At 47.9% G+C, this 19,451-nt stretch overlaps 3 protein-coding genes across 4 annotated transcripts; all 3 read right to left on the bottom strand.

The window, feature by feature from the left end:
* Positions 1-113: 113 nt before the first annotated feature.
* psmb3 (proteasome 20S subunit beta 3) lies at positions 114-2,389 on the bottom strand. The gene is made up of 6 exons (XM_030094109.1): positions 2,241-2,389; positions 987-1,171; positions 805-912; positions 543-720; positions 350-444; positions 114-265 (listed from the first exon to the last, which is right to left on the bottom strand). The coding sequence occupies exons 1-6, from the start codon at positions 2,241-2,243 to the stop codon at positions 217-219; spliced, it is 618 nt and encodes a 205-aa protein (XP_029949969.1). The 5' UTR covers positions 2,244-2,389; the 3' UTR covers positions 114-216.
* Positions 2,390-2,956: 567 nt separating this feature from the next.
* On the bottom strand, positions 2,957-7,138 carry cwc25 (CWC25 spliceosome associated protein). 2 transcript variants are annotated; one of them, XM_030094376.1, is made up of 10 exons: positions 6,978-7,138; positions 6,302-6,474; positions 5,990-6,226; positions 5,729-5,798; positions 5,349-5,500; positions 5,174-5,243; positions 4,855-5,033; positions 3,480-3,647; positions 3,278-3,397; positions 2,957-3,197 (listed from the first exon to the last, which is right to left on the bottom strand). In XM_030094376.1, exons 1-9 carry the CDS (start codon positions 6,993-6,995, stop codon positions 3,286-3,288), a joined length of 1,179 nt encoding a protein of 392 aa, XP_029950236.1. In that variant the 5' UTR covers positions 6,996-7,138; the 3' UTR covers positions 2,957-3,197; positions 3,278-3,285. The 2 variants fall into 2 exon arrangements, with proteins under 2 accessions (XP_029950236.1, XP_029950235.1); XM_030094375.1 differs by having other exon boundaries at positions 2,957-3,397.
* Positions 7,139-9,069: 1,931 nt separating this feature from the next.
* Positions 9,070-18,328, bottom strand: sp6 (Sp6 transcription factor). The gene is made up of 2 exons (XM_030094377.1): positions 18,161-18,328; positions 9,070-12,295 (listed from the first exon to the last, which is right to left on the bottom strand). The coding sequence occupies exon 2, from the start codon at positions 12,167-12,169 to the stop codon at positions 11,234-11,236; it is 936 nt and encodes a 311-aa protein (XP_029950237.1). The 5' UTR covers positions 12,170-12,295; positions 18,161-18,328; the 3' UTR covers positions 9,070-11,233.
* Positions 18,329-19,451: the final 1,123 nt, after the last annotated feature.

Below are 19,451 nucleotides of genomic sequence, written 5' to 3'. Positions count from 1 at the left end.
GGCTGGACCAATCACATTTACATCTGGTTGTTCAATCATTGCGCCCCCTGCTGGTAGAAACTGGCTGCTGCCGCCCAGAGGACGACTGTGGAACTACAAAAGAATCAGGCTGCTGGTTTGAAGCTATCCTGGTTTATTGAGCAATAAGACATAAGAAAAACAGACAGTACAGTCATTTCATACAAAATGTGTGTGTGAGTGTGTGTGTGTGAGGCGTTAGTCCATCCGGGCCTTCAGGGTTCGAGTGGTGATCTTGTCTTTCTCACTGTGGGGGTCAGAAGACAAACAGGAAGTGAATTCTCTTCGCCAGGCAAGACTCACATGACCAACATCGGCTTCCCGTCCTTACATGACGTGGACGACAACGCCCATCCCCGACACGGCGTCCCGGTCCACGGCGTTCAGCATCGCCTGGGAGATCGTCTCAAACAGGGCGTCAGGCTCCTGCAACACAGGTCAGAGGTCAGAGGCCGCAGGTCGGTTGAGATCAGATTCAAACGGAGTAAGAAAAAAGAGAGAGAGAAAGAGGTTGTGGTACTGACCAGGTCGGGCTCCCACAGAGACTCGCACATGCCGTACATCTGCTCCGAGCAGGTCCCGCTCACCACGAAGTCCTCCGTCACCATGGGGCAGCCGATCAGGTCCAGGGAGCAGATGAACGGCTCCATCGTCTTGGGGTCCAGTCCGGCGATGACGGGCTCGATGTAGTACGGCCCGAACCTGCAGAGGGAACACGTGGTTAGGAATGTGTGTGTGTGTGTGTGTGTGTGTGAGTGTGTGTGTGTGTGTGTGTACACCACCCACCTCCTCTCGTACAGCAGGTTGGACACCATGCTCATGAAGGTCTTGGGTTTGATCTGCCGTCCCTCCTTCAGCTCGTACAGGTTCAGCCGGAACTTCAGCCTCTGAGCTCTGAACACAGGACACACCGATCAGCAACATCCCGATCAGGAGGACCCGACCGGCGACAGAGGCGAGACACGTACACCGTCTGGACGTCGGTGGCCAGCCCGGCCAGGCCGATGTAGAGCCGCTCCCCCATGGGGAAAACCTTCTGGAAGTCCGTGGTCACCATCTGGGCCTGGATGCCGAAGCGCCGGTCGGCTGCGATGGCCACGCAGTTCTTCCCCCGCATGGCCATGACGGCCCCCCCGTTATACGACATGATGGACTGTTGGGGACGGACGGGACACACAAGAGACGACCACATGTCAATGGCCTGCAGACGGTTTTTCACATCTGAACCCAGAAGAAGTCAGAACATCTGACAGCTGTTCTCCAGGACAAACACACAAGTAAAGATTTGTTTTCTGAGCTGATCTGCTTCGTGTTGAGGTGTTCTTCCAGCAATATTGAGGAAAAACTGAAAGAATAATCAATAAAACACAATCTGGAACAGAAATGCAGCAAAGAATAAATTTAATAAAATCAATTTACAGTGGTCACAACTGAACATTAAGCTCACTGATCGCTGACAGATATTAGTGTCATTAGTTGTAAAGATGAGCTGCTCGGACTGGTTTTGATCAGGTTTTAGAGTGATCCATGTTTTCTCCCCAGACTTTATTAACTGCTGCTGGCTGTGGAGCAAGATTTAAAAATAAAAACACTTCATTGAAGTGGTAATAGAATGCGACATACATGAAATATGTTGATGATCCAAATTTCACAAATAGAAAATGACTCGAATAATTTTATATCGATCTTCATAATTTCAGGCTCGGGAGGAAATATTCAGCGTTTGGATGAAACAGTAGAATATTAAATCAGACTGTGATGAATGGACTCGCTTTACAGGATGTCTGGATGTTTGTGTTGACAGTTCAGCAGAACCTCAGCGAACCGAACTGAACCTGTGACTGGCTTCAGCCGATGTTTCCAGCTGTCTGACAGTGTTCGCTTCATCACAGAGATTAATATTCTCAGAGGAAACTCGCTTTAATCTAACTTAATCTGACGGTGTGACAGTTTGGTCTTACAGTTAGCACAGATGTGGCTAAGTTAGCATGAGCTCAGCACTTTACCCACTAAAGATGAACCGCTACTTAAAACTTCTCCTACGACAGGTCGCTGAACAGAACGGATAAAAATACTGAAATAAAAATGTTTGAATGTGTTTAAAAGGTACTTAAAGTCTGTATTGGGGGACTTTACGGGAGCTAGCTTCATTAGCATTAGCATCGCTCAGCCCTTCAGTCCAACTCATTTACTGACTTTAATGTGGCGTGTGATGCTCTTACCATGGTGAGGCAGGCTGTGTGTAATCCCGACAGCGACAGAAGAGAAGATCCTGACAGATTACTTTGTAATCCGGCTCCTTGTTAGCTGTTAGCTTCGTGCAGTGACTACACGGTTTCACGCCGGGATCACACTAGCATGACTGCTCGAAGCTGATTGGCTGATGCTGGAGCGCCCTGCTGCTATTGGAGGATTGGTGCCGTGACGTGTACGCGTGTAGTTTGGTGGAGGCGCGTTAAAGCGAAATCAAAACCAAGATTTCAGTTCAGAACCGTCAGATTACGAAAAACCCTCAATCCGGTTAGATTATATAACGAGATATTAAAAAACTCATTTATTGTCGAGTTAATCTGCTGCACAAGAAATTTATTTTTTTAAATTGACTTCCGGGATGATGCTGTCCACTTCCGACGTGACGTCACCTTCTGCAGGCCTTTTTTTTGTTTTTTCAAAATACAACTTTATTGAACATGTTTACAAAGTGTGACAGAGGCAGTAAATCCTCACAGCCAAAACACACAGAGGAGCAAAGTCACTGATGTAGAAATACAGAGGTAAATAAAAAAGTAAAAGGTTTTTTTTACACACACACACACACACACACACACACACACACACACACACACACACACACACACACACACACACACACACACACTTAAACATTTCTGAGGGAAATGTTTAATTTCTCTGAATAAAGTAGAAATGAGTGACCATGACTAATAATCTCGGTTTTATTTACATTTTTTACACTGCTGGACCGTTTTAAAAGACGTCAAACGAGTCGAGTCATGAAGTGAGTCTGAGGTCCTGAGCTCCAGATATTCCGTCTCCATTCATCCGAGTATTGCTTTATGTAACAGGAAACACCGCCACGTTTCCCAGGAGGGTGAATACAGTAGAGTAAAAGACATTCCCTGCTGGTTCTGACGCCGACGTGAGCTGAAGCAGGCCCGGTCCTGTCAGATAGAAAAGGGGAGTCGGCTCTTCTGAATGTGAAGGACGGAGGAATGTGTGTCCGGCTGCGGTCGGCGCTCACGTCAGCCTTCATCTCTTCATGAAGTTGTCCAGAGAGGCCGGCGTCCGCTGAATGGAGTGGATGTTCCTCTTCACTCGATCCTCCAACGAGGAGCTGGCAGCGCTCTGCAGCTTCATGTCGCTGAAAGAAGAAGAAGAAGAAGAGTTGAGGCTGGTGGCCAGGAGGGGGGCTGCAGGGGGGCTGAGGAGCCGAGCACACTCACTGAATGAAGCCGGCGTGGCGCTCCTGCTTGGCGCTCTGCTCCCTCAGCTTCTCCTGCTCGTCCTGCCGCTTGTATCTCTTCACGTTGTTCTCGCGGTCCTCCTCCCTCTGCTTGGCCCCCTCCATCATCTCGCGCCTCTTCCGCTCCAGCTCGTCTGCAGACAGCTTCCTACGGGCGGCAGAATCACAGTGAGGGCGGCGGAATCCAGAGTTTCCTCAGGACCAGAGGTCAACCTGGACCCGGACCAGGGAGCGCCCTGCTGCGAGATGACAGATGTCACCATCTCACTCTGTTCAATGACTGTCAGTATCACAGAGGAAGATGCTCTATGATCTGATGTCAGAGGAGGAAGATGCTCTATAACCTGGATTAGAGGAGGAAGATGCTCTATAACCTGGATTAGAGGAGGAAGATGCTCTATAACCTGGATTAGAGGAGGAAGATGCTCTATAACCTGGATTAGAGGAGGAAGATGCCCTATAATCTGGATTAGAGGAGGAAGATGCTCTATGATGTGGATTAGAGGAGGAAGATGCTCTATAATCTGGATTAGAGGAGGAAGATGCTCTATAATCTGGATTAGAGGAGGAAGATGTTCTATGATGTGGATTAGAGGAGGAAGATGCTCTATAATCTGGATGTTAGAGGAGGAAGATGCTCTATGATGTGGATTAGAGGAGGAAGATGCTCTATGATCTGGATTAGAGGAGGAAGATGCTCTATAATCTGGATTAGAGGAGGAAGATGCTCTATAATCTGGATTAGAGGAGGAAGATGTTCTATGATGTGGATTAGAGGAGGAAGATGCTCTATAATCTGGATGTTAGAGGAGGAAGATGCTCTATGATGTGGATTAGAGGAGGAAGATGCTCTATGATCTGGATTAGAGGAGGAAGATGCTCTATGATCTGGATTAGAGGAGGAAGATGCTCTATAATCTGGATGTTAGAGGAGGAAGATGCTCTATAATCTGGATTAGAGGAGGAAGATGCTCTATAATCTGGATTAGAGGAGGAAGATGCTCTATGATGTGGATTAGAGGAGGAAGATGCTCTATAATCTGGATGTTAGAGGAGGAAGATGCTCTATAATCTGGATTAGAGGAGGAAGATGCTCTATAATCTGGATTAGAGGAGGAAGATGCTCTATAATCTGGATGTTAGAGGAGGAAGATGCTCTATAATCTGGATTAGAGGAGGAAGATGCTCTATAATCTGGATTAGAGGAGGAAGATGCTCTATAATCTGGATTAGAGGAGGAAGATGCTCTATGATGTGGACGTTGGGGTTAGAAGCAGAGTCGTTGCAGCAGTGCGGTACTTTCCCTTCATGGGTTAAACTCAATAGACCGGTGGAAGGCGGTAGTTTCTCCGTACTTGGACACGTGGTTCCTCTGCCGGACGTAGCGCTCCCTCTGCGGGCTCCCGGTTCGAGCGTCGGGCTTCTTGTACGAGGGGGGGCAGTGGGACCGGCCGTTGTGCGGCTCCCTGTGGGGGGACCGGGACTGACTGCGCTCCCGCCGGCCTGACGGCTGATGGTTTCTCCCAGCAGGAAGCTGAGGGCAGACGGGAAGTGGTCAGCAGGGTCACCTCACAAACAGGAGTACCCGGGTTCGAGCCCAGGCCGGAGTCTGCATGCTCTCCGTGGCTCCTTCTTTCCCGCCTGCCTGTCGGAGGTCTTCCAGCTGGAACTGACCTGGAGGCCGTAGCCCGGGAGAAGATGGGAGTGAGATCTGGAGTCTGCCGAGTGGTCTCTGGAGTGAGAGCTGGAGGAAGAGGAAGAGGAAGAGGAAGAGGAAGAGGAGGAAGAGGATGAGAGGAAGCAGAGCTTGCAGCCTCTCCACATGCTGCTGCCACCGGTCTGTACCCACCTCTTCCTCTTCCTCCTCTTCTTCTCATCGTCTTCATCTGAGCTGGAGCTTGAACTCCTCCTCCGGTGCTTCTTCTCCTTCCTCCTCTCCCGCTCTTTCTTCTCCTTCTTCCTTTTCTTCTTCTTGTCTTTCTTGTCCAGATTTTGACGGAGCTGAAAGAAAACCCACTGGACTGTGAAGCGCTGCTCTCGGCCAGACGTCACCACATGGATCACGATCATACAGCTTCTACTGGATTCTACGAGATTTTAAAATCTCATTATCTTAGAAAATGAAACTCATGTACTTAAAAGACATTTATCTTCAGACCAATCCAGAGCGTACACTCACACGTGGCCCCAGTGTTTTGTTAATGTGATTAAAGGTCAATGTTATCTCACCATTTCTTTAATTTTCTTCATCTTCACCGGATTAGTCAACACTTCTCTTTTCTTCTCCTCCTCGCGTTTTCTTCACCAGACAAACAGAACAGGAGAGAAAGACGTCGTCACTCTTTAGAAATACAGAATCAGATTCTGATCATCTAGAAAAAAGGATCTACAAAAACTACATCTACAAATGATAATCACTCTATATTCTCAGGAGTGTATGAACTTGTTACTTCAATAACACAGCACCAGTCCACTGACGTCCCTCCTGACCTGATTTCAAACAGCGGGTCCTCTCTGATCTTGGCGGCCATGTCCAGGCTGGAGGCGGCGGTGGCGGGGTTGAAGATGGAGCCGGGCAGGAGGCCGGTCTCCGCCGAGGGGCCGCTCTCCGGCTCCTCGTACTGATCGGTGATCTGCTTGTCGATGGGGCGCCCCATCAGGTACTCGTCCCGGGACACCTGGCCGGCGGGGCCCTGGTACATCCAGTCCAGACGGTCGTCCTTCTTCCTGTCGACACAGAGAGACGTGATCCAGCGAGTTCCCACCCGCCAGGAGCAACGCGGTCCTGGCGACACCGCTCACTTCATGGTCCCGCTTTCCTCGGCGTATCTGGTCATCTCCTCTCGAGCTCGCTCCTCTTTCAGCTCTTTCTGGAGCTCCTCGATCTTCTTGCGCTCAGCTTCATATTTCTGCTCGGCCTTCCAGACCCGCTCGATGTTCTTCATGGTCTGGGGATGCCAGCTCTTCTTCAGGTTCTGGGTGAGACAACAAAACACCCATGAAGCAGGAACTTTACATTCAAGAAGCCACCAGTTCGTATTACTTACGCATTTCGACACATAGGAAATATATACTTCTAATATTTAGTGTAATAAATGTTCTAGAGATCATTGCTGTGAATATACATCAATTTAACTGAAAAATGACAGAAGACATGAACCGACTTCTCTATAAACTGTTTATTAAATAAGTGCCAAAGATTTACCAACAACACTGAACAATAAAACTAACCCAGAAGCCTGTCCAGGAGAGAAACGAACAAAGATACTGTAAGCTAACGGGTCAGCGAACAGATGCTACATCTTAAAAACACTCAAAACAACAAAGCACAAACATTAAACTCGGTACTGCCGGCCTGGGTTTATCATCTGACATGATCCCCGGACTTCTTGAACCGTCATTAAATTCTAAGTCAGCCGTTTAAATGAATAAAGAGGATTAATAGCGTGTTTTCTGAACGGGGTTTCGCTCCACTCACCAGGTCGCCTCCCCCCATCTCCGCAGCTTTATCCCGTCAGTCCAAAAAGAAATCTGAATCAACCTTTATGGTTTAAAGAAAAACAGACAAACGTGAAGAGATTCCCAGAACACGGACCGCAGAGGTTCGTCCTGGAGCGAGGCGCTGCTTCCGGTGTTATGTCCCTCTGCTTCCGGTATTACGTTCCTCCACTTCCGGTACCTTCACGGACCCCTGGAAAATCAACGACCGCTGGCTAAGTGTTGCCGCACGGGGGCGCTGTGGGGCGGTGTAGCAGTGGTTTCTGCAGCTTCGCAGCATTTATTCTCTCCATATGTTTCAAATATACAAAACTATGACTCAGCTCTTTATGGAAAACCGTCACATCTGGTTTTGTTTACATAAATATATTCTCGTGTGCAATATTTTAGAGGCTAATGATAATATTTATTGTCAAGACATAAATTTATTTTTTGACAAATATCCCAAATGAAATATATTCTTTTTTTTATATCAGATGAAATGTCACATTTCCAGAGGTTATTGCTGAATTTACAGTCGAAAAAGAAATGTTCATTTGTTTCAATGTCTTCATCACCAAAATAACAGTTGTTGTGATCAAATTCAAACCTGTGTTTCAGAAATTCAACAGATGGATTTGTATCATTAAGTGCTTTAAAATGAACTTCTTCCACCTTGGTGCAATGGGACGCTTAAATAATTTCGAGCTTAAATCTTCAACTTCTTCTTTCATAAAGAAGGGCAAAACTGAAACTTTATTTGATGAAAAAGAATAGAATAGCGAGAGAAGAAGGGGGCTGAAATTGTTTTGAAGTAAATTATATGAAGACATCAGATGGAGGGATTGATTATTATAAGATCGGTGTATTGATTTTTATCTCCCATGTTGAATGTAGAAGAAAAACAAGCAAATGTTACCAGTATTATGCTTCACTTCCCGCTCTAGCCAGTTCTGGGGGAAAAGAGGATTTATTTCTAAGATGGATATACCTGCAGTTCCATAGTGGTGTGTTCTGATGGATATTTATGGATCATATTCCAGTCATGTAAAACCTGTTGATGAACAGCAGATCATTTCATGGGGGGTCTGTTTATTTCAGAATCACATCTTAGAAGAATTTCACTCCCACAGACTTCAAAATATAATTTGGGATGTGAAACCACCAATTGTCTTCATTTCTTAAAGAAGATTCAATCACTTAATTTCAATAGTGGCATTTATACAATGGCAGTAGCTTGAAGACCTTCCTCTTTCTGTGTGGAGTTTGCATGTTCCCCACGTGTGCAGTGCCTTCCTGTGGGCGCTGTGGCTTCCTCAGACAGACTGAAACACACGTGAACACAAAACTGACCCGACGTGTGAATGTGAGTGTGTGGTTGTCATGGACTGGTGACCTGTGTCCAGGTGTGCCTGTCCTCTGTCCTCACCTGTCCAGGTGTGCCTGTCCTCTGTCCTCAGCTGTCCAGGTGTGCCTGTCCTCTGTCCTCAGCTGTCCAGGTGTGCCTGTCCTCTGTCCTCACCTGTCCAGGTGTGCCTGTCCTCTGTCCTCACCTGTCCAGGTGTGCCTGTCCTCTGTCCTCAGCTGTCCAGGTGTACCTGTACCATCTCACGGTGATGGATTTCAGTGAGGTACCACAAAGAGCTTCACATTCGGTTCATTTGAACCACATTCACCCATTCACACACACATTCACACACAAACGAAGGCCGCTGCCGTGCACAGAGCTCAGTCCACTGGGAGCAGCGGGGTTCACTTCAGCATGTGGGCAGGTAGGGAATCAAACCTGTAACCTTCCGATTGGGAGGGGGCCGAGATACAGTCGTCCCTGTCATCCCATGTCATGTTGTCACGTTATCTCATCTCATCTAGTCTCATTTTGTCTCATGTTATCTCATCAAATATTTCTATAATATCTCATATTTTTACCACATGTCATCCTGTTATATTTCTAACAACATGCTGCCCTCTAATGTTGTCGTCTCATGTCGTCTGGTCTCCTCACGTCGTCTCACGCTGGTTTTTCCTGTTAAACTTTAGAGAACACTGACCATGTGTTTGTGAGTGAAACATCAAGTCCACAGTATTTCTAGATTTTTATTTATTGAAGGTCAATAATACATTAAATACAACTGGCAGCGTTGAGCCAGAATATTTAACTTATCAAAACTCATTTCATTACAGTTTCCACAGCTAAAACATTTACTACAGTGACCAAGGACAGGAAATATTACAAACCTACATATAAGACCATAATAATAAACTCAATAATAAAAAATAATATTAATAGACAATAATTACTGATTAATATTTAAGTACTGTCTTTAATCTTCTCTCTTCTATACATAAATACAGAAACCACGAGCCTCCGGGAGTGAAAGCATCTACAACATAAGTCTGCCTAAAGTCTGTGATGTTTACATGCATCCTAACAGCTGCTCGCACTACACAACTAGCGAGATGATACAGTATTGATTATGAGAGTTAACTATCCGCAGCATGCGGCCGAACCGGTCTGAGCTGCTCGCTGTGGCTCGGCCGCTCCGGGTGTCGCCGACAGACTGGTTCTCCGGGGGAGTGGAGCTCCGACCGAGTGTTAAATGATTGACGGCCGGTTCATAAAATGTGTTGAGAGACGAGCCGGTGATGCAACCTTCAGCCTGATCAGACGTGCAAACTGTCGCCAGGGCGACGACGCAGGAATGGAGCCGGCGTTCCTCAAACGGCTCAACACGAGGAGCCAAACCGAGTTTCTGCTGAATGTTTATGGGTCGAGCTGCTCTGATCAGATGAGTTTCTAATCATCCAGCTCCAGATGAAGCTGGGAGGACTCACACCGCCCGGCCATTCGGCACAGCTAGTTTTGGCTCAAATCTGACTCACATAATAATGTTTTTGATGAACATTTGACTCACATGAAGAGATAAATGAAGAATCAGCCCTCAGGCTGACGATGTGTGATTAGTGTTGACAGAGGGCTGACAGCATTATGGTAGTTTTAATCTGCGAGTGTTGTGGGAGGTGCTGGCAGTTTGCAGATTGACTGAGCTGAAATGTCAGCATGTCAGATACGACCGGACTGGACGATCCCTCCTCACTGCAGCAGACATCAGACGAACGTTAAATCGAACGGCGTCCCTCTGACACCTGCATGGTTAAACATGGAAACAAACACCTTCCTCCTGTGTGTATGAGCCGTTTCTCCAGGTGCTGTTCACTAATCAACACTAAATAACGTGGCCTGACCTGTTGACCTTTCACCTGTGATCAAACTTTATTTCCCAAAACTTTATTTTGGATGAAGCAGGCAGAGAAAACTAGATGGAAGTGAAGATTCTTCATGGAATTTTCACTTCAATTCACCTTGTAATATTGAAAAAAGCTTCATGGTTCTTTCTGTAAAGAGCAGCTTCAGATCTGAGGACTGAACAGGTGGATCGAAGCACCAGTGTAGCATTAGGTAGTCACAAAGCTCTTTGGTCTGTTGTATTTAACAAAAAGTCAGGGCAGCTTTTTCTGCAGCCTGCAGTGTCTGCAGGGTGTGTGTTGTGATTTCCACCAAATGGGGGCGCTGTTACCAGCCCGTCCTGAGACCAGGACCATCGTCGCTGTCGCTTGGAGGTTTAGCTCCTTCACAGCTGTCATTTGTTGTGTTCGACCTCTTTACATTCCTCAAACTACAGAAGCACGATGTTCTTTGGGAAGAACTCGTCTGTTTTAGTGCACAGATCCGTGGAGTGTTCCCTTTATCGCCCACCGTGGAAGCATCGCTGTGAGCCGTTCTCAGAGCTGGCTGCTCTGTCCTGACGACGCACACATGCTGTTCTGCAGCATGCACCATTCTCACCTATCCTCTGGACTACTGGCAAATCAAAATGCTCAAATCTTCCAGATACAGTCTGCTGAAAGCTGACGGTTTACAAATCTTTAAAGCAGTTTGCTCCCCTGGAGCCTGCAGACGGGTTTCACTGTAAACACACCGCCGCGCTCTTCCTGGCTGAAGCTGTAGCAGCAGTGGAAGTCCAGCAGAAGCAGCGGCCGGCGCTCTGTCGCCTCCTTCACCAGCTTTCACCACGAGGACAGAAGTTCTTAGGCACAGATTCGGTGAGACTGGCTGTTTTAAATTCACAGGACCGTCGACGTGTCGCGTCGCTCCATCCGGCTTTCACGTCTTTCTTCTACGCTCTACTCTACGGGAAGACTCTACGACAGAGAGGACCAGTCAGTGAACCTGCCGACTATCGGAGCGCGGCGGCGTTAGCCGGACTGGCCCGTCCCGCCGGACGCCGACGGCTCCGCCTCACATTTCAGCTTCAGCGGCGGCTCCGCGCCCTCGGACGCCGCCGCCGCCGCCGCGTTGGAGGACTGCGGCGGCGTGGGCGCGTCGAAGCCCTTCTCCATCCGCCCGTCTCCGTTCACCCTGTCCTCGCCGCCGTGCCCCGGCGGGGACTCGTGCGTGCGCATGTGCTTGGCCAGGTGGTCGTTGCGCATGAACACCCTGGGGCACAGCGCGCAGCTGAACTTCTTGGCGCCCGTGTGCGTCTGCAGGTGGCGCTGCAGTTCGTCGGAGCGCGTGAACCTCTTCCCGCAGAAGAGCCAGTTGCAGACGAAGGGCCGGTCGCCGCTGTGCCAGCGCAGGTGGGCCTTCAGGTGCGACGTCTTGGCGTAGGCCTTGCCGCAGCCCGGGATGTGGCAGTTGTGCATGTGCTTCCTGCGGCCGTCGTCGGCGCTCTGGCCCATCTGCTCGGCGTGGACGCAGTTGGGGCAGCGGCACACGGCCTGGCCGGAGCTCCGGGAGGACGAGCGGCGCTGCGGCTTGGGCCGGGCGGACACCGACGTCTCCTGAGGCTCCTCCATGGCGTACGTCTCCTGGTGCAGCATCTCGGGCGCCAGCGGCTCCATCTTAAAGCCGTCCTGGGGGAAGAGGTGGGACGAGTGCGAGGCCGGGGCGTGCTGGGCGGGGGGCAGGGCGCACAGCTGGGGGTCGGAGCCGTAGGCCCCCAGGGAGTGCTGCAGCCCCATGGAGCTGCCGGGGCTGACGGAGGGCAGCCCCACGCCCGGGGCGGTCTGCAGGTCGATCCAGCTGCCGGGCTGCACGTCCCGGTGGAGGTCCCACCACGACGGGATGTTCATGTCTTCAGAGCTGCCACCGGGGGGTGCTGTCCGTAGCCAGGGCTCGTAGGGGTGGGCCATGTGAGCGGCCGGGGCAGGTGGAGGATCGTGGGTGAGGTCCGCTGCTTGAAGTGCCGTTGGAAGCCTTTTGGGAGACTCTGGGAAGATCACCACATCGCAGGACGGTCGCGCTGGGAAAGAGGAAATCTGCAGGAAGAAAGCAGAAACAGATCGTTATCGCACGTCTCCGCCTCGCTCTGAAGAGGCGCGCTTCCTGTTTTCAGCCCGCCGATCTCGTGCTTCTGAACGTCAGCGGCGCAAGACGTTCAGGCCTAAATCCTCCTGTCTGCAACATCTGAATAACCAAACATGAGCACATCTTCTCAGCCACGGATCCTGCCGTTCTCACGCTGCACAGCCGCGGAGACGGAGGGGGGGCGGGACGTGTCCGGGCAGAGACCTGCCACATGCATCCGCTGCCAGGTACTTCCCATGGAGGACAGTCAAAGACGAGAGCAAAGAAAACAACATCAGTGGCCCCGTGCAGGAGGCATGCTGGGGGAGGGGGGTGCTGACAGCAGAGCAGTTTGGTAAAGGAAGAGGATCCAGGGAGGTATGGCTGCGGGCCAAAGCCTATTTGTACGTCTCTGAGGTTTTGTGGGGATGAAACCTGGCAGTCAGCAGAACCCGTTTTCTTTTTTTATGAATCACACATGATTTACGACGACGGCCCCGCGGGCAAAGTTACAAAAGGAGACCCGTAAAACGGCCGGCGCTCGCACACCGGCGGCATCAACAGCGAGCCTGACGGCATTCAGGAGCATTTCAACAATAACACGAGCACCAACAATTACTTTACGTACATAATTACAGGCACACGCTCTGAAATCGCATCCTGTCCACAACACCGTTGAGGAATGCAGCGGCGCACACCTCCAGAGCCAGCCGTCCACCGGGGAGGGCCGGCCTCTCCAGGTGACACGCCGCTCGTTAAACCTCCACCGCTTTATGGAAATTTTATGACAAGAAGCTACGAGCCGGCGTGACGCGCGCGCGGCCCCAAACACAACGGCGCCGCCGACTTCCAGCGCCCCAGAACCCCAACGCCTGCAATTATCTTTACAGCAGGAAGCAGCAGAGCTGTGAAGCTTTAACGTCAGGTTCTCGTTGTGAATCACGTCTCAGACCAGGCGAGCCTCACTCTCCAGGTCCAGGACCATCCTGGACCGGCCCTAAAGTTTCCACATGTTTGGATCTGTCCCGGATCGCTCCGGCCTGGTGTTCAGCGGAACGTGGACGGAGCACTTTGCTAATATTAAGAAGTGATAATGCGCCACTGATTTTCTGTTTCAACATTTCGTGTCTCTACGTCAGAGTTTAACTGTGAGTGTAAACATTTAAAGAAAACGGAAGCTCTGCTGTTCTGAAGCATTCTGTCTGTCCAGAGATGTCCTAGAAGGCAGAAAGAATTTCAACAAAAGAAATCAGGATTTAAAGGATATCATGATATTATCGGTATTGGTTAAATCTAACAAAAATAATGGAGGTGTTTTCTTTCAGTCCTCATGAGGTTCTGCTGAAGAAAACCTCATGATGGGACGTCAGTCCAGAGGCCGGTCACAACATGGCGTCTGGCAACCAGAACGCCATTATCACACACTCACAATCAGAAAGACTGGCAACTTCTTCCCTTAAATTTACCTCCACGGAACTGTTACGGTGATCATTTCAAACTCCGTCAGTCTACATTACACACTGTAACTTGGTCTACGTATCCCTGACTCTAAACTCAGTCCGTTGACCTTTAAGTACAAAGTGACTTCATTAAGTCTAAATTTTATCAATTCTAAATGGACTCACAGTAAATCCAAAAATCACACCCTACAATTAAACTTCTTCTTCGTTTCCTGAAGCGAATGTTTCCAGAACGGATCGATGTTCATCCACATGATCGCATTTTCAGCAGTTTTCTGAACAGAATGACAACATTTCTCACTGAAATTCTGAATTTTCCAATGGCACGATTCTGTAAAGAGGCTTAGTCAACAGATCCTCAGAGAATCAGAGCTTTGTATGTCGGCGCTCCTTCCAGTGTTTCTGCCACCATCAACCCGTTAACCACTCCAGCAGGGAGGCGTCTCAGTTTGTTCAGTCTCTCAGAGGAGTCGGAGCCGCTCAGACCTTCTTTCTACTCCGATGAAACTGTAAAACAATTAGTTTGGAATTCCCTAATGAAAGGTCTAATGCGAGAGGTCAAGCTGATTGATCTCACGTCAGCCTGGAGCCCAGGCTGCCGCTCTGTAATTTCAGGAGAATGTTGGCGGGACGTCCGACGGACGGACGGATGGACGGACCGACCGACACCGCCGTAAACTGAGCAGACGACAGCAACCGGCTGGCTGCAACACCCAACGCCGGGAGCTGCCAGGTCGGAGGCAAAACAGCTGGCAGGGTGGGGGGCGGGGGTGGGGGTCATAAAACCTGGTCCAGACCGAGCAGAGCTCCAGCACTTCAGCTGTTATTACCCAAACAGCCACTCAGGTTCCAGCATTTCTCCTTCGCTGAGGCACATCGTCACCGTTCAGTCACTCAGACCCAGCGAAGCAAACTGAAGAACAGAAAAATGATCAGCGAATCCTTCAAAATCAGGCTTTGTATTAAGGAATAGTTCAAAGTCTGCTGGAGCACTGCTGCCAACCACCAGGGGGCGACGGAGAGGCTCTCGAGAATCAATACCGGAATCAATTCGGGTGAAACCTTCATCTATCTGTTAATTCACTCTGCTAATCGATCTTCTTTGAAATCGTTTGAAACAAAATCTGAAATATTCAACAAAATGTGCAAAAAAAAAAAAAATAATATTAATAATCTTCCGGAAAATATTCAGTCGTTTCAAGTGAATGAAAATGAAGTCAACTGTGGTGGAGCTGCCTCAACTCAGAGCTTTTAAAAAGATGCTGCCCTGCACTCGAAAAAAAAATCCAACTACTACATTTAATAAATGCTTTCTAACACTTCCCAGGCTGCCGTGCGCTGTAATACCACCAGTCACCACAAGATGGAGCAGCTCATTGACGAAGAGTCACAGAAACGAAATAAAGTTTTGATCAATAATTCTCACACAGTTCTTCAAACATAGACTTGTTCTTATCAGCTTCCCAAATCAAGTTCCTCATTTCCTGTTTTAAGGAGATTCCTTTCTATCAATTAACAGTTATTTCGCTCTATAAAATCAAACTTTGATCGTGATGAGAGAAAAAAACATTAAAATAAAAGAGACTTTTGAATTTTTACACACTAAATCTAAAGAAAACAGGAGAACAAGTGTCTGTGTGAATATACGTAAATGTCCCCTGAACTTTATGTTACCTGGACAGTGCCTCAACACCGCCCCCGGTGGACAGACTGCTATCACTGCACCGCTGTACATTTAATTTAACTGATACACAAACACAGATTCAGCAGCAATGAACACAGCAGGAAGGACGAACAGTCCCGGGGATGTTTGCTCGTTCTGTATTGTTGTCGTGTTCTGGTTGTCCCGTTAGACGTGTGACGTACTGATTCTCCAGCGTGTGATCAGGAACACATCTGATCCAACTTTTCATAGATAGGTTATGTATAATAATAATAATAAAAAAAAAAAAAATATCTGAGAAGCTGAAGCTGCAGTCTCTCATGCAGATTTGATGCATGGCGGCTTTAAACTGTGAAGAAGGTTGTAAAAATGTTAAATATCAACCATTTCCACACAAAAATAATAAAATAAAAGGAGTGAAGCGACGGCCCGGATGTCTGAACTCACTTCCTCATCTGTCAGCAGGACGGCTGAAAACCTCCCCAACTCTGGTCGGTGGAGCTGCTTTCCTCTCGTTATAGAAAACTAACTAACCAGCAGTGACAGGACCCTGCAGAACCAGCAGCGGACCGCCGGACGGCGCCGGGTTCGAGAACCTTCCGTCGAAGCTGGAAAACGCCAAAGGTCCTTTGACCTCTGACCTCAGTAAAAATCAAAAATATCTCAACAAAGAGCCAGAAGCAGGAGAAATGTCTCAGAAACGTGTAAAAGCCCGGTTTGAGTCCAGGTCAGTGTGAACGGGGGCTCAGGTCTGATTCAGCTCCAGGGTCACCTCACAGCAGGCCATGTGAGTCCACAGGGGTCAGGGGTCAGGGTCAGGGTCAGGGTTAGGGTTTAGGGGTTTAGGACAGATGTGCTTCGCCTTCTCACTCTCTCAGGTGTTTTCATGACAAAGTGAGGGAGAAGCGACACACGCTCGGCTCACCTGCTGCAGGTTAGCGACGACACGGCGCCTTCGATCGGTTCAGCTACAACACGAATCCTGAAGCTGAAAGACGTTCAACACTTTCCTTACAGCAGGAGTTCGTTTTAACTGCGATCCCAGTCATTCGATTTCATGTCTCTGTGCTGGATATCAACATTTAATTCACATTTTTCAGACAAGTGAAATGTAAAAAGGACGAGTTTCTGAACAAATGTAGAGAAAAAGCAGCAAAATGTTCAATGTAGTGGTTAAAAACATGCAGATCAAAAGGTTTGGAAGCTGATTTGATCCGTGGAAATGACGTAGGACTTTAAAAAAAGGCTCAATACAACAAAATGTGGATTTTTAGGTAACAGAAAAATCCCACTTCCAAAAGTCCAAATGTTTGAACTTCACTCTTTTCCCTGATTGTGATTTTAAAAGTGGAAAACATGATGTGAATTTGACTAAAGTACAAAAATAAAAAATCCTGAAAGAACCTAAAAATTCCACCTCACGAGGATGTTAGAGAAGGGATTTTCCCAGGCGGCTCTGAAATGGGACAAAGTTTGAACATTTTCAGAATGTTTCAAACCAAAATTCTCACATTTTACATTTTAAGACTAGGACGGAAACAAACCCAACGTTTGGAACGGCGGCGATGCAGATTACACGCTGTGAAATTAAAATTACATACAGGGGAGAAAATCGTCTTAAAATTAACCAAAAATACAATCTAATTATAGTAATGTGAGTATTTGTGATTTGTTACTTACAGACGCAGGAGGCCTGAAGTGAGCACTAATTCAGAATGTAGCAGGCGAAATAAATGAATAAATATTTATCAAGTGATGAAAAATGATTTGAAAGTGCTTCACATGGAATTTAACATTTTTAAATCTGAGTAACATAAAAAGCTTTAATCTGAGTAAACTCAATATCGGCTTATAGAATATAAAACAAAGTCTAGAAATAAAATGTTCCAGACATGTTGAGAGAATTCCCATTCATCTGCCACACACCGAAAAAACAAGTTTAAATGCAATTTTCTTTATATTTAGTTTTTGAAGTGAATCTTCATCAAACAGCTGCATCGGTCCCCTTTTAGCAGTTTCCAATAAAATCTATCTGAATATATCTGAATCTAACAGAGGAGAGATGGACCACACCCGGTGTTCATTTAATGATTTTAAATTAGAAATAAAAAAAATAATTTATTATGTCCAAAAAACAAGAAGCTGAAAGGATTTATATTATTTATGAATTCCTCTCATAGTTTTCACTGAAAATAACAAATAAACCCATGAAGAATTAAGTGCTTTTTTAATCATTACAGGTAAAATATGTGCTGTAGTTTTGCTTCACATTGTTTTAATTAAAACAGTGAAAATGAATCAGCAGATAAATTCAAAAGGTTGATTTAATTCAGTTTGATATGCTCGACTTTAATAAATAAACTGAATTATTCTGTTTTTTTTTACATCCAGACTCGTTAAAACGGGATCATTTTGTTAATTATTTAACTGATTCACATCATTTTGGCACAAACAAATATGCGCACACAAACACACACACAAAAACAAAATAATCTCATAATAATCCAAAATGACCGAAATTACAGACTAGTGGTTTAAATTTTTCCTTTAATTTAATTTCAGCTTCAGTTGATTTCAGTGTTTCGTGTTGAATTTTGTTTTTACGTGACATTCTAAAAGTTTCATATCTTTTTTCCTCCGGAGGAGATTTAAAGCTCAACAGCCACTGAAACTCTGAGGCTTCAGGCAGGTGAGACCGAGAAGCAGCGCCTCACCGGTGAGTGTCCGGGCCGGGCTGTCAGGCCCTGTCCGCCGGGGTCAGCTCCGTCCTGGGTCCGGGTCCGGGTCCGAGCGCAAATATCCTCCTCATGGCGCCAGGCGGCTCGTGACGGCTCCTGCTGCAGCGCTCCGCGGCGGCCGCGCGCACCTCCAGCTCTGCTGCATTTTCTCCAATGACGGAGTGCACGAGCTGAACGAGCGTCTTCAGCAGCGGCGGGCTCCGCCCACGCGACTCCACCCTCCCTCCACCCTCCGCCTTCCGGGCCCGGCGGCCTCCATCCGCGACGCACAGCAACGCGGCGACACGGGGCCGCGCAGCGCCGCAGAGAGCCGCGCAGCGCCGCAGAGAGCCGCGCAGCGCCGCAGAGAGCCGCTCAGGGCCGCAGAGAGCCGCGCAGCGCCGCAGAGAGCCGCGCAGCGCCGCAGAGAGCCGCGCAGGGCCGCAGAGAGCCGCGCAGGGCCGCAGAGAGCCGCGCAGCGCCGCAGAGAGCCGCGCAGGGCCGCAGAGAGCCGCGCAGCGCCGCAGAGAGCCGCTCAGGGCCGCAGAGAGCCGCGCAGCGCCGCAGAGAGCCGCGCAGCAAGGCAGTGGATGTGCGCACTGAGGCTGTGGCTGCGGAGGCGAAGATGCCGGTGGAGGTGTGGACAGGTGGAGGAAAAGACACAAGAGGAGCTGACGCTCGGTGAAGGTGAAGAGACAGGTGGATGTGATGATGCAGGTGGAGGTGAAGAATCCAGCTGCTGTCAGGAGACAGTTTTCCCAGAAGTAATCAGATTACAGATCCTCGACAGGAGAATTCTGCTTTACTTTCGTCAGACTTTTATGATAAATAAGATCAACTATCAGTGGCAAAAGTAATCAGATTACAGACTGTCATCACAGTGACTGAGGTGATTTTATCAGAATATACTTGGAATAAAGTTATTTTAATCATATTTAAGTCCAATGTGAGGACAAAAAACAAAAATGCAAACAATTTCAGAAAATTGACAACAGAAGTATAAAGAATACTGTTATTAAGAAGTACTTTCTGATGTTGCTTTTACATTATTTGAAGATAAATTCAAAACAAGCATCTGGGATTCCCAGTAATCAGATTACTGCAGTTAATGTGGCATTCAGCAGGACAGTCTGAAAACTGCCTGATCAGCATTTCTCCCTGCTTCATGTGAGAAATGTTGATTTCTGTAGGGTGAGAAAATACTCCAGTAAAGAGAATGAATGTTAGATCGTCTGTCTCAGAGGTTACTGAGCAGGACGACACTGAAGGTTTCAAACTACCGACATGT

Source organism: Salarias fasciatus, chromosome 6 (assembly GCF_902148845.1).
Source record: "Salarias fasciatus chromosome 6, fSalaFa1.1, whole genome shotgun sequence".
Classification (NCBI taxonomy): Eukaryota; Metazoa; Chordata; class Actinopteri; order Blenniiformes; family Blenniidae; genus Salarias; species Salarias fasciatus.
This window is presented reverse-complemented; position numbering and strand designations above follow the sequence as displayed.

What these genes read in the sequence shown, in the direction of transcription:
- psmb3 (XM_030094109.1), bottom strand. An exon ending in GCCACCGACGTCCAGACGGT is followed by an intron (nt 913 to 986) that starts GTACGTGTCTCG and finishes TCCTGTGTTCAG; the next exon opens with AGCTCAGAGGCTGAAGTTCC. An exon ending in AACCTGCTGTACGAGAGGAG is followed by an intron (nt 721 to 804) that starts GTGGGTGGTGTA and finishes TTCCCTCTGCAG; the next exon opens with GTTCGGGCCGTACTACATCG.
- cwc25 (XM_030094375.1), bottom strand. An exon ending in TGAAGAAAATTAAAGAAATG is followed by an intron (nt 5,501 to 5,728) that starts GTGAGATAACAT and finishes GTTTTCTTTCAG; the next exon opens with CTCCGTCAAAATCTGGACAA. An exon ending in AAGAGGAGGAAGAGGAAGAG is followed by an intron (nt 5,244 to 5,348) that starts GTGGGTACAGAC and finishes CTCTTCCTCCAG; the next exon opens with CTCTCACTCCAGAGACCACT.
- sp6 (XM_030094377.1), bottom strand. Translation starts at nt 12,169, where the DNA reads ATGGCCCACCCCTACGAGCCCTGGCTACGGACAGCACCCCCCGGTGGC.